The following is a 14,333-nucleotide window of genomic DNA, read 5'->3' on the forward strand; positions in this document are numbered from 1 at the left end:
GGGGGAGTGTAATGCTGGGGCTGCATTGCTGACCACACGATGAAAACGGTGACATAAATGCAACAGGGTAAGTGAAATTACATTGGCTGTGCAGAGAGTTCACACAATAATGCAAAATTTTGTATGCTGCAACATAGGCGGCATTAAATCAGGTAGTGAAAAAAAGAAATGAAACTTTTGCGTACCATAAATGATTGCTGCTTGTAGCAAGTAATCAGACAACCCACAGGAAGAGAAGCTGATTTAATTCCGAGTAGCGCATAGGATCCGATTCAAGAAGTAGTTATCAGAGAACCACTTCTGGATTGAAAGACAACATACTTGTTGAGAAGAACAAGGATTAAAAAAAATCCACTGCAGTAATATTTAACTTTCAGAGAGCGAGCAGATAAAAATGAGGAAGTTAGTTAAACAAATAATGAAAAGAACAGCTAAAAAGATTTAATGCAAACAGCATGGCGGTAAGCCAGAGATAAAGTGTGTGCGAAACTCAGAACAATCACATGTGACTCATCGATTTAAAAAAAAAAAAAAATCAACGATCTTATAAACAAACAAAACCACCCAACATCCAATCCAAAAAAGCAGAATGAAAATGATTTTGGGAAGACACCCCTCGAAAGTGTAAGTCATCTCAATGGACAATGATAGAGGAAAAAAAAAAGTATAAAATCTGTCAAGTTAAATATAAACCACAGTATTTTAAGAACTTACTACAGGCATAAAAGTTAATAATTTATTTTTTTTTAATAACTACACTAGAAGCAGGAGGACTCCTAGACAGGTGATTGGGTAGATAGACAATCAGGCTATAGAAGTATTGAATGCTAAATTAATTGTTTTCACTGATGTTCACAAGGAAAGTTAGAGAGATTCTCCCAATCTGAGGAAGTTTCTCAATGTCTGTCATCATCTGAAGGTGTAGATGTAAATAATGTAAATAATTTCAAACAGTAAGAATTGCTATAAGGTGATGTTCACCCAAGAAGTGTTTTAAAGGAACTCAAATATGACATTTCTGAAATAACTACTGTAACATATAACTTGTCACTTATGTCAGCCTTGATGCCAGAAGAAATGTTTTAACTGAGGCACAGTCTTTAAAAAGGACTCAGAGGCTGACCTTGTAACAACAAAATATAAAGCAGACACATTTTTACGCCATTGTAAAAGATACATTTTTTTTTCTCATGTCTAGAATATCATGTGTAGTTTTAGCCTCATCAAATAAAAAAATGACATCATAGAATTAGAAGAGGGCAAGGAATCACAGATGACCAGAGATGTCGCATGGTTTTTTATATGAGAAGATTAAATAGATTAAGATTTGTCATTTAGAAAATAGGTTGGAGGAGTGGACGCATCGAGTCTATGTAACGATAAATAGTATAACGGATGTAAATTGGGACGCATTATTTTCTGCTTCTTCCTATCTGAGAAGGTACAGACTTAACCATACAAAAACATTTAAAGGAAACCAAAGGAAATACATTTCACTCGTTGTGTCATTAAAATGTGAAATGTATTGCCATAAGATGTCACTGAGATCAAGCTTATGCCAGCCCAGTCTCTCTCTCCACTCAGCAGCTAGCAACCACTGCGGGTAGGATGGAGGGTCCAGCTCAGAAAGCCAGTTTATTGCTGGCAACTGGGAAAGAAAAGAAGAAATTCTTCATACCGTTTCCTGTTTGCCATAAATTCCTGCTGCCAGTCATTGCTGAAGTCAGGATTTGAGGGTAAGTGGAGCATTTGTCAGCTCAAACAAGGTTACATTTTCATTATGCTATCATAATAATAGTAAAAATAATAATTAAAACCATAAAATACTGCCTATTACTTGCAAAATATTTTGATTTTTTTATGGAACTGTATATCTGATGGAATTCAGTAATGCCGAAATTTGTTTTAACGAGCTTCAGGCATCCTTTTGGTGGGTGCTAATTCCACTGTTCCGTCTGGCGTGTGCTCATTGGATTGGAAATAAGGTAACTGGCGTAGCAAGCTGCATTTAGAAAGATACCTGTTTTCATGTTCAGATGCATCTTGTCACTAGTTTAGATGACTGCTGGGGTAGCAATTGCATTTTATATATATAGATATAGATATATATTTACATATGCGCATACATATGTATGTATATGTGCGTATGTGTGCATATATATAATATATAAATAAAACCAACCTGGTAAATCTCACGATTTTTTCCAAACATAGCTTTAAAGTATTAATTCTGTGAGCCACACTCACTTTTTATAATATGAAAAAGTGAATACTCTTACAAAATGTTTTTTCCCTGCTTTTCGGAAGTTCATTCTTTTTCTGCTCAGTAAGAATTTTATCATAATTTCATGCCCCCACACTTCACGGTTTGTTACTTGGTCTATTACTCTCACATTTAACTCGATAAGGTCCCACTTCCTATGATATTTATTTTTGAAGTTTGATTCTTCACAGCTGCTGCTTTGAAGTCTTAGATAACATTCTGAGCATTGCACATTGCTCCTGGTTTTAAACTTTTCATTCAACCACAGTACATAGCGCTGTTTCTCCCAAATAACTTTTCAGTAAATTGTTATAATCTATTATTCTAAAATGAATGTTTTGCTTTTAATCAGGGCAAAACTGTGGACTCTTTGCTTAAAAGAACCTAGTAACTTCTATCAAAGGGTTTGGTGATTTATCCTCATCTTCTTCAATCCTTTCTTCAAAGGACTTTAAGTCTGTTACTCAGTTCAGGAGGATTCTGAATCATTGTGTATTTCATACATGCATGAAAGGCGGAACTGATGCTCATTCTTGTCTTTGTGCCCTCTCTTTCAGCACCATGTTCTTTTCGACCCAGTCCTGTCCAGGAGCAGGAAATGCAGCTGTCAGTAACTTCCTTTGGATATTACGGAAGTGCGCTGGAGTAGTATGTGTGGTGTTGACTGGCTATTAGCTGGAAACAAGTAGATATAAAACCTCAGCTTTTCCCCTTCAACACTTCAAGTAATCTAAAAGAGTGCCTGTGAATCTGGAGTGCAGGTCAACATCAGGTAAAAACTTCCTTTATCAACCATTTGATCTCTAGTTAGTAATTGGAAAAATGGACAGAAAATGAGCAAGGACCTCAGCACACATGTTGAGCTGAGCTTGTTTTGAATCTCTAGACAATAAGGCTCTATGAATGGAGAGCTGAGGGCACCATGGCTGGAGCAGTACTGCAGATACACCCACTTGTTTCTCTTTGTGTGTTGTTTTTATGTGAGGGCTCGTAATTTTTTCATTCCTTAGTCCTTTCTGTGCAGTGTCCAGGGATTTGTCTATGGATACAAACACACAGGTCTCACGCAAGTTATTTGCAACCATGTGAGAGCACAGATGATGTATACTTACAATTGGACACCTTGTCAATGCAACTATATGCATTGGTTCATAAAGAAATGAGAAACTTTTGCCAGCATTAATCTTCCTTCAGAGTCATGATAAGGGGCAGAATTCTAACAATGAAATACCCTTATCGTACAGAACTACTTACAGATATTAGCAGTGCCCTTAGGTATAGGCAGATAAGAACCAGGGCTCCACGGCCGGCCCTGGTAATTCTTCTTGCATTTTCCACAGTCTGGGCCAGTTGTGTTATGCTCACATTCACAAAGTAGTCTTTTGTTTTCTTCTTTACAGCCAGTAGCGTGAAGGTTGCACTTACACCTATTTTTAAAAGGCAGAAACAAAAAAAAAGTGGGATATTATTTAGAGGTGAGTTTGAGTTCAGATTAAGTCTTAGTAAAGCATATCCTATGGCAACCACTCTATTTCTGTGTGTTGTGCCTGTATTATTGTTTCAGCATGCTTTACAAGACATCACTCAAATAGCATGTTGTAATATCTTCAGCTCATGCAGGTCTAAAAGCAGTAATTTCACCAAGACTCCAAGATGCTGAATCGTTTCTTGTTTTCACTAACGCAGCTCCTCTGAGATCAACTAAATTATTCATAATTTTCACTACAGACAGGTCTATAATCTTGCAAAAATTCAAGAGTTGCTCACTACTCCTAGGAACAAAAACAAATCCTCTGCTTATGTCCTTAGAGAATCTGGCCCAGACTAAGATCCAAATTAGGCCCTGTGAGTCTGAGAAAACAGACTTCAATTAAATATCTTCTGCAATGCCACACTTCAGTAGAAGGGAAGCTCACTATAACGGTGTTTTGCCATTCTTGTTCGGCTAGCACTCTTTTTCTCAGAAAGGCATTTTTTTTGCCTGCTTTAATTTTATATACTTGTAGTAGGCTGGAGGCCCGAGGAAATTTTTTGGCAGTTTTAGTTTTACTTAGGAAAGAACACCTAATTGAACCTTGTGACATAATCATTAGATAAACCAGATTCTGCATCTGATCTTAGAACAATTGTATTTTCCTTATTTCCCCCTCTTTCCCTGAAACTAGAACACTTACAGAATGGGAAGCTAGTTTCATAAACAGTATGGTATTGTCACCTTTTCCATCCCTTTCCAATGCATGTCAAGACCAACTAAAATCTGTTTCTGTTTGGGTCTGGAGAGAAAACTAGTATTTAATGACGCTGTCTGTTTGTTTTCCTAATGACTGTACATCTAGTAATTTAAAGGGTTCTCATGTGGGCATTTGTCACCCGTTCCATACAGTGACCAATAATTAGAGCGAAACAACACATGGAATGGCCAAGTGCAAATTAACAGCTGTCAGGCTGACTTCCATTTGGAGGGGATATGACCTGAAGCAACTGGCCCACATACATATATATCCCCAGGGTAAAACAAGCTTGCAGTTGTCATAAGTGGCTGCTGGAGAAAATCTACAAGAATCTGTAACGCAGTAGATGGTGGAGCATTCTCCTCAATACTAGAAATGAGGCAGATTAAACAGCTGTTATTTCACTGATGCTCATTCTAAAGAAAAATCGGTTCAGCAAATTACCAAAATGTATTGAATACGCTAGACAAAAGAAAGTGTGATTTATTTTTATTTCATTTCCAAAATATCGATGTTTAAAGACTACATCAGTTGCAAAGCAAATTTTCAATGACGAGCCACTGCAGAATGAAAGATGCTTGTTTGGGTGTCAGTGGGTGAGATATGCCTGTTCCTGTAGAGACTGAAGATTTTGGTAAATGACACTGCTATTAAGAAAAGTAACAGGAATATGAAAATGGAAGACTCCCAAGCAGGAGAGACAAACAATAATGACAAGAACAGAAAATAGAGTCAGAGGAGAAAGAAGCAGGAGAGTCTGTGGAGTCACTAGAATCAGTGAGAGAGAGGAAGCGATGGGATTTCTTTCAGGGGGAGATTTCTGTTTTATTGGAGGGACTCATCAGTGTCAGAGGCAGCCAACTGGTCTGGGCAGGAAGAGAACGGCAGGTGGTTCTGAGGAAAAGCTGTAGGTCCAAGGGGTCTAAAAAGGTGCTGCAGATTGGTGGGGGAACTGAGGTGGGGGAAAATATACGTAAGTACATCTGCTAATTGGTGTAAATGTGCACAGCTCTTCTAATAAGCACCCTTCCTTAGGTTTTTTTTCATGGCTAAAAGTCTTGGGTGGACTCTGGCCTTCTCCATCTCCCTCTGCTTCTATCCAGTCCTGCCCCATGCCTCTTCATATATATATATAAACCATATGTATATATTTATATGTATGAATGTATATATGCATACACAAACAGTTCCCATAAATTCTCATGCATATTGGTTTCCTTTTATTTCCCACATTCCCTAACTCCACTGTGATCCACCTCTTCACATGTTGCCTCCTCCTTTTCCTTTTTTCCGAGGCACAAGATCATGGCCAGCACAGAACAGCTCCGCTGCCTGTTCTGCTGCCCAGTTTTTTAATTTTTTTAGGGCAAGATTGCTGCAGAAGAAACACTTCTCAGCCCAGAGTGGTGGCATCATGCCATGGCAGCTGTTCTGTGGTCCACACGGCAGGGCCCACGCTGTACGGTGATTGGCAGGGTTTCCGCATCTTCTCCGATTTTAGCCACCAAGCATCACCAGACAAAGGGAAACTACAGATTTTGGAGGTCTGTGTTTGTGACAAATATGGGCAAGTTTTCAGAAAAACAGCAAAATGCATTTTTTGGTGGAAGTATTTGGGTACTTTCTGTCAAATTTTAAAATCCTGTTAACTGAGATTTAACACAATCAGTCCTCATATGGGCATTCAGAAGAAACACATAAAGCAGACAATGTAGGGATATCTCAGCCTTCTGAAATGTAGGAATTACTTAAATGGCTCTTCCTGCCCTAAACCAGTAGAATAATCACAGACTCATTCAATCAATGCCTCCCTGCAAATTAACTTATTTGGTTGCTTTATACATATTTGCGAAAGCCTCCCCAGCAGAATCCTCTAGAATGCTGCATCCTACCTCGACAGAAAATTCCAAATAATACCATGTTTAAGAGAAAAGAGAGCAAACTTTCTACTCCCTCCAATTAAATCAGAAAACAACAAAGAATTCCCCCAACCCCACCCCACAAAACAAACAAATAATCCAAAACAACAACAAAAAAACCCCAGCAATGAGGAGAGAGGTGTAGCATTCTAGGAGTATGATTTAAAGTGAATGAGAGTAAACAACAAATTCGATCACTGAAGAAAATAAAGGACTGATCTAAAACATTTTTGGGCAGAGAATATGGTCAAAACCTAACATTAACCAAGTAGCAAATGAAGCGCTGATAATGCTACATAATCCTAAAGCCCCTCAGAATAATTCAAATTTAGCTGTGTATGATTTCCAAGGAGAAGAAAGTAAGGAACAAATGTGGTCACTGTTGTTTTCTACAAGACTAGCTAAAGGTCAAAGATCAAGGCAAAAAAATACATTTATATTAAAAGTGTCAAATGTAGAGTTAATGAGAGCTAGTTAAAGTGGGCAAAAAGAGAAATGTTTAAAAAACCCCAACAAACCCAAACTGTAAAAGGTCAGACAATGTGGAGCAAAAAACATTACCTTTGCCTTCTTAGTGTGCAGGCAACATAAAAGTTAGGTTTAGTTTATGATCATTAAAGTTATACAAGTACAAACAAATCTGTAGATTAATGAAATCTAGAGAGACTAAGCTAGAGTTCTTGTCGGTGTCAGTAACTATACACTGGGAGTAAAAGACCAGAAGGATAAGCAGAAAAAAGACATTCAGGGGACTGAACCACAGAGACTGATTCTCCCCTCTCTTGCACCAATTTTTTGCTGAGGTCACTTCACAGATCTCAGAGAGATTAATCGTGATTTCCACAGCAAATCAAGGACGTAGCTGAATACTGAATGGGTGAAAAATTCAGGCAGTGCTAAAACTGAAAGAGAACAAAAAGCATCTGTGGAAAGCAAACTGAACATAAGGTAGAGGGGAAAAACTGGGGAAAAACAAGCCAATATCAAATTCCGTGCTGCACGTGGAGAGACATTTTTACTGAAACAGGGAAATAAAATTTTGTATGCTTCTGTTTTTTTAGGAAGGCTGCACCAGGAATTGGGCAATCTGCCCCAGGGACCTCAGCAGAGTGTGTGTATGGACAATCTCAGAGACTTCTGCAAAGAAGAGAAATGCCTGTTGTGCTTGAGAGACAGACTTCTCTGGATGGATGGATGAATGAAAGAGGTAAATGTGCATAGCGGGGCTGAGGGATGACTAGAGTACAATAAAAAGGTACTTCTACTTGTGGGATAAGCAGTAAGAAAAATGGAAATATTTAAGGTTACAGAAAGAAGACTATTTAGGTAAAAGTACCATCCAGACGGACCACAAGAGAACTATCCTTGTGAAATATATTGGATTGTGAGCAGTGTGAAAACAAAGCAGCAGAGCCTGGACCTTTAGGCATTTCAGATAACTGTGAATCAGCTGGGCGCCACTGGTCCAGTGCAACTGACTTGGGTTCCTATCAAATCACTGTCGGGATGTGGACATCAGTTTCCTATGGAAGACTGCACAAGTTCAGAGTCCTTCAGCTGTCTCAACATTTTTTTAAGGAAAGCTACCGTTTTTTTTCTGCTCCAGAGGTAAGGAAATATTTTGTTATCTTATGTGAATATCCGTTATAATAAACTATTACTGAAAATCCTAGGTATCATTTGTAATGTCTTTAAACACTTACTTTGAAAGATTGTTCCTAGCTGTTACTGGTTTAAATCTGAGACAGTAAAAAAAGGCTTAATTAGATTTACATACAAAGCACGCTAAACACGAAATTTTGCATAGCCCTTGTAGATGTTTCCATTAGAAGAATGAGGTCACTTTGGCTGCATAAGAATGGAGAAGTTCTGAAAACTGAAAGAACCACTTCCACATCCGGTGTGCTAAATTCCAGATGACGATATTTCATGCCTATACAGTTTCTTGAAATCCAAAGAAAAAAGTCAAAGTGCTTTACAATGCATTACGTATACCTGCCCAGAAATGTGATTACTGGGTAGCAGTGGGTGGGTAGCAGCTGCTTGGCATGTCAAGTGGGTTTGCCTGTGTACTGGGAAGGGATGATTGAGGGAGCCGCAATAAGCAGACCAGGTTTGAGAATACAGGTTAAGGTATGGCAAATGTAAGAGGATGTATGCTGCAGCCTTTGCACTGCACTGGCAAATAGCCTAAGGGCAAAATCCTGCATAAGGGTAAACTAAATGTTGAGGGCAAAGTGCAGTTCTGAGATACAGTATATGCTCACCATAAACGGCATTGCTGATGTCTAATGCCTTGTACATCTTTACAAGGAATGTCTGAAGTCCATGATTATAAATATCAGCAACTCCATAGGCAATTAGCTTATGTATGGGGAGATACAGGCCTTGGAACAGCTTTCTACCTGAAGGGAACAGCTGTTTGCCTGTTTTACCTGGGGACAGTTTTCCAGATCTTTTTTTGTTGATCATTGTGGGACCAACTCTGTCAGTGCTGAGCTTGTGGAGGCGAGCGCCACGTCCTCACAACGCTCATCTGCATTTTGAAACATGGATCCCGATGTTCCCACAGCTCAGCCGATATCTATCTTTCCAGTTCAACCTGAGAGGACTCTTCCTAAGCACCCTGGTTACAGCACATGCAAGTACACATTTCCATCCAACGTGCAAATTCAATTTTGAATCGCTGGAGATTGATATTGCTGTCCAACGCTATAAACTCTAATTGTGTGGGAGAACAAATTTGTTTTTCTGACCACTCATCTTTGACAGACTCATTATTTTGTCATAAAGCAACTGAAATGATATTTTTGGCAGTTAGATAAGGGGCGGGAAGCACTCTGGGGTGTTGAAAGAGCAGTGCTGTTGTAGTGGGAGCAGGAGCCCCAGGCACGCTGCATTCCTCACGGACTCTATTTACATACAGAAAACTGACATTAAAATGATGTAAATATCACAAAGGTAATTGCTAATAGTGTCCTGATGCTTCTGCACGTGAGTGCCAACCAACAGACTGGGGGTCACATGAGGGGATCATTTATGTTGAAGAGATCATTCATGAGAAAGAAAGACAAGAGAAGCTCTTTGATATATTTTTAACGACTAGCCATATGTTCCTCACTTAGATACATCTTTGGATCATTCTAGGTCATCACCAAAGTTTAGAAAATCAACTTAAAAGCAACTTGTAACTCCTCTGCACAGACTCTTCACTTTTGCATGCTACGAGTCAGCTCTCTGCTCCCAGGTGAACAAAGCCTGAACTTGAGGAGGAGTTGGGACATTTGCTCTTCACACTACTACCCACACAACGTGGTGCACGCGCAAAGTAAAATACCACCCTGTGCAGTTTTAATTAGGCATTTTAAAACACTGTTAGCAATGTTAGGAGCCTTAGTCAGCACCCCAGTGCTAGCAACTACCTCCAGCACCTTGTTACAAATGTCCTAAAGGACTTGGCCGTGCTTAGCATGACATCAATTGTGTTAAGGCTGTTATCTACATTCTGCCTCTTAAGTTTACTAATGACCTTGAGGCAGCTGCACCAGTGAGATTTAGTTTTGTAACGTAATGTAGACAAAGATGAAAATTCCACGTTGTAAATACATTTTAAGTGACACCCCAGCCATGAAGGAGGAAAATACGTCGGTTGAGAAAGCAAAAATTAAAATATAAGCACCTTTTAAATATACCATGAAATCTTTTGGATAAAACCAGCTTTGCATCTGAATCATTAATTTTTCAGGTTTTACTTTTTTTTTTTTTGACACTTTATGAGACAAATTCATCATATTGAGAAACCGTGTACAGGTAAGTGACAAAACTCTTGTACCATTGAGTGTACAAGGTAAACATCATGGACATACTTAGATAAGTCTGTTTTTCCTTTAAATCTCTCTAACAAGTGGAACATCTTTTCATAGATGCTCACAGCCTCAGAAACATCACGTCTGCTGCTCATTATATCATAGGATTTTTCCATGTCATGTCAAAAAACCAAAGTATGCTGGTCCTTACTCTAATTTCCAAAGCTTAATGGATATCTACACAGCTTTACTATTGAAGCAGATTTGCAGGGATGAAAACAAGTATAAAGGACACTATTGTGAAGAAATAAAATGATTGTCGGCCAATTTGTTTCTGTGAGGATGGAACAGACAGTGAGAACACACACATAAAAGAGGTAACAAGATAATTACTGCAATCTGGGCTATCAGTGCTCACTGCAGGGACTTCTGAAGAAGTTCTGAGCTAAAAGGGTCAAAAAACCTACAGACATTGGCAATCAGAAAATGGCCTGGGTTGCTGGCTGCAAGTAGGTCTGCTGAACAAATGCTCCAGCTCACATGAAGCAGAATAGTAAATTCTGGTTTTTATTCAGCATGTTTTGAGCAATATGAATATCTCAGGCCCATGTTGCTGTACAGAATCCAAGCCCAAAAAAGGCACTACATCTTTTTCTGGAAGTTATGAATAAGACCCCTGTGGTCTCCTGGTAAAATGTAGCCGCTGTAGTGAGAGTAATGAGATGGGAGTCCTTTCACTTGTTTATTTCTGGAAACACATTTGGTCACCAGTCTTTTTCTGTGTCCCTTTTCCTGAATTTATCTAACACATCATAATCTCCCACTGAAAAAAAAGCTGCCTTTGTGGAATGGGGCTACAACAATAATAAAGGATAAAAAAATTCAATAATAACAAATATAACTTTGTATAGGTAGATATATTATTCTTTCATTTGCAAAGCAAGGACTAATGTTGGATCAGGTTTTTAAGCTTCTTAAATCTGTAAGTAGCTTTGTGGCTAGAAAAGAAGTTTAACCTGTGCTCAGTAATCCTGCTGCACCTTAGTACCTTAAAATCCAGAGATTTACAGAAGCCTCTTCAACTTTATTCTTTACTGTTTAGTTTTTGCTGTTAAATTTGGGAGGAAATTGAATTAGATTCCCACAGGCAGTATGGAAAATTGGGGAAAATAGCTTCTTATCTTCCTCAGCTGAATATATCTACTGGGGAACAGCAAAACCCAGGCACAGAGAGGATGTTTGCTTTGCTTTCTCAGTGGCCTACTTCCAAGCAGTGTGGAGAGCTTGAAATTAAAAAAGAAAACAAAATCCAGCAGGGCAGCATAATTCCCTTTCCCACAGGAGTGAGGACTTTCCAAGACTCACAGAAAGTGTGCAGGTCATGGAATTGCCCACTGTTTGCACTAAGCCAGCCCAACAATAAGAGTACTAAAGCACTAAATTTAATTATTAACATGTTTATAAGATTTATTGTGTTCACACACTAGCAAACATTTCTATATATTCTGATTATTTAAATGGGGACTACTGTCAAGTAAAATGCTGCTCAATACAAACAAGAACTACAGGATCACTACTGATTGATTTGTATCTCAGCCTGTATCTGATTCGTATGTTGCCTGATGGATGCACAATTTTCCTTTTGAAGCCTGATGTTGGTGGGGCAAGTCCTTTTGGCTTCACTGCTCCTTTCCCCCACCCCTTTCAGACAGAGGGCCACAAGCAACCTTACCTTGCCAAATAAACAGGAAATGTTTCTGAAATGCATTAGTTTACTAGATGACCTCCTTCCAAACAAAGAGAGGCAACTGAGAATATTTACAGGCTAGATCAGCACCACTCAGAACTCAAACACAGAGAGGAGGAGGCAGTGACCTATTGAAGCTCTTACAAACACCTTGGTATTTAAGCATTTGAAACTATTCTGATTTCTTGGCTAGATAAAAAATGTTACAGACCTCAGTCCCTTAGGTCCAAAGTCTAAAAATAATCCAGTGATGCTTATACCTAGTAGAACAGAAGAGCTAATTCTGAGTCCAAGTTATTTCAGTTTACCACATTAAAAAAACTCCCTGTCCTTAATATTAAATACTTAGATACACCCAGCCGAGTGGAATGGCCAAACACTTTTTCTAATTTTCATTCCACATTCTCTAAGTGTTAAAACCAAAATAAATCTGCCTGGAAATATAGTTGCTGTTAGCTGCTATAGAGAACTAACTTCCATCTCCTTCCCAAATACTAATTTTTGCTTTTTCCTCAGAGATATTAGTTTTCATGGAAATGTGTCAATAAAGAGAGTGGCTATAAAATCTGCTAGAGTTTGCCAGCAGCATGTTCTGCAAATAATTTCACCCATGAACACAGTTTGCTAGATTCTTAGCTGATGTAAATCCATCTGGCTCCAGTAGAATCAACAAAATTATGTTAGTTCACACTGTTTGAAATGTGGCCTAATATGTTTCCAGCTTTCATTCATTATCCTAGGTGCAGTGGCTGTATTTTAAGATAATGGCAGATAATCTTTTTATCATTTTAAATGGCAGGCCCAAGATCTTGAAAAAGCATTGGATGGAAACTTGGTACCAGTGGAGGATAAGGAGCCCAGGTGTGATGTGCTTTTAGGGACATGACTGCTGAGAAGGTAGAATGCTGGTATTTTACGTTGTTCACATGTGTCTGTTTTGCTCTAATCTTTAACCTCAGAAATAGGAAACTATTATTAACTACCTGAAGGATGCCAAAACTGGGGACTATGGCAATCACGTCTCTCCCAGAGAGAAAGGAAAATCTCGTGCTAAGGTGAACAATGATGGTTACTTTCAGTGCTACCAACTGATTGTTTAACAGTAGTGATTGTTTTGGTAGGTTCACATAACAGTCCATCTCTTGCATACACTGATGGGATGGGAGAGTGGGAAGCACATGTGTTGCAGAGGTACTGCACAGTGTAGGTGTTCTGAGCTGTCATGGTGTATCATACATGTTTTAATTGGTTTGTCCTAAATAGCAAGAAAAACTAGGAGAGAGTAAAAACCAGAACATCTCCTCAGCTGCTTATACTGTTATACATCAGAGAGGGAAGGGCTACAGGGACAACAATGCAGCTCTCCCTTCACCAGCTGGAATAATGCAATCTGTTTGGCAGTACCTTGTCATGATCTGTCTGATGGTACAAAAAAGTAAAGGAGTATGCTGGCTGAGGTTGGCTACTGCTCATTGCCATCAGGATATTAAAGAAGCTAAGTATTTAAATTTTTTTTGCTGCTGTCCAACGTCCTGCTTAGCCGGCCTTAGTTTGCCATCCATCCATTGGGCAGCAAGTCAATATACACCAACAGATACCCTAGACCCACCTTCTGTTTTAATCACTGTGATACCATCCGGCAGAATTTAACTACTGTATCACAGGGGTTGTAAAAGTCCGTACCACAACCTGCTAGATTGTTGTTGTGGTTTAACCCGGCAGGCAGCTAAACACCACACCGCTGTTTGCTCACTCCCCAACCCAGTGGGCTAGAGGAGAGAACTGGAAAAGAAGCAAACCTTGTAGGTTAAGATGAAAACAGTTTCATAGGACAGGAAGGGAAATAATGCTACTAATAAAATATTTAAAACAAGCGATGCACAATGCAATTGCTCACAACCCATCGACCATACCTAGGCAGTTCCTGAGCAGTGGTCGCCACCCTCCAGCCAACTCCGCAGGTTTATATACTGAGCATGATGTCATATAGTATGTAATGTCCCTTTGGCCAGTCTGGGTCAGCTGTGCCCCCTCCCAGCTTCTTGTGGACTGCCAGCCTCCTTGCTGAAAAATCCTTGGCTTGGTATAAACATTGCTTAGAAACCATGAAAACATTAGTGTATTATCAACATTATTCTCATACTAAATCCAAACCACAGCACTATACCAGCTATTAGGAGAAAAATTAACTCTATCCCAGCTGCAACCAGGACAACCATTAAGAATGTGACTCACAAGCCTCAGATGAAAATTGCAGCAATATATCACTGCTAAGTTTCATAGCTTACAAACTCAAGAACAGAAGTTAAAAAGTCTTTAGGAGTCACTATTTCTTCTCTTTTCTCCTGATACAAATCTGAGCATATA

At 39.1% G+C, this 14,333-nt stretch overlaps 1 protein-coding gene across 1 annotated transcript in view; it reads right to left on the reverse strand.

Moving 5' to 3' along the window:
- NTNG1 (netrin G1) overlaps positions 1 to 14,333 on the reverse strand; it is a 150,962-nt gene that overhangs the window by 55,829 nt on the left and 80,800 nt on the right. The window contains exon 3 of the mRNA XM_065656994.1: positions 3,518 to 3,690. Coding sequence (XP_065513066.1) covers positions 3,518 to 3,690 — 173 coding nt within the window. The remainder of the gene's footprint in view (positions 1 to 3,517; positions 3,691 to 14,333) is intronic.

The sequence above is a fragment of the Caloenas nicobarica genome, chromosome Z (assembly GCF_036013445.1).
Source record: "Caloenas nicobarica isolate bCalNic1 chromosome Z, bCalNic1.hap1, whole genome shotgun sequence".
NCBI classification, from domain to species: domain Eukaryota; kingdom Metazoa; phylum Chordata; class Aves; order Columbiformes; family Columbidae; genus Caloenas; species Caloenas nicobarica.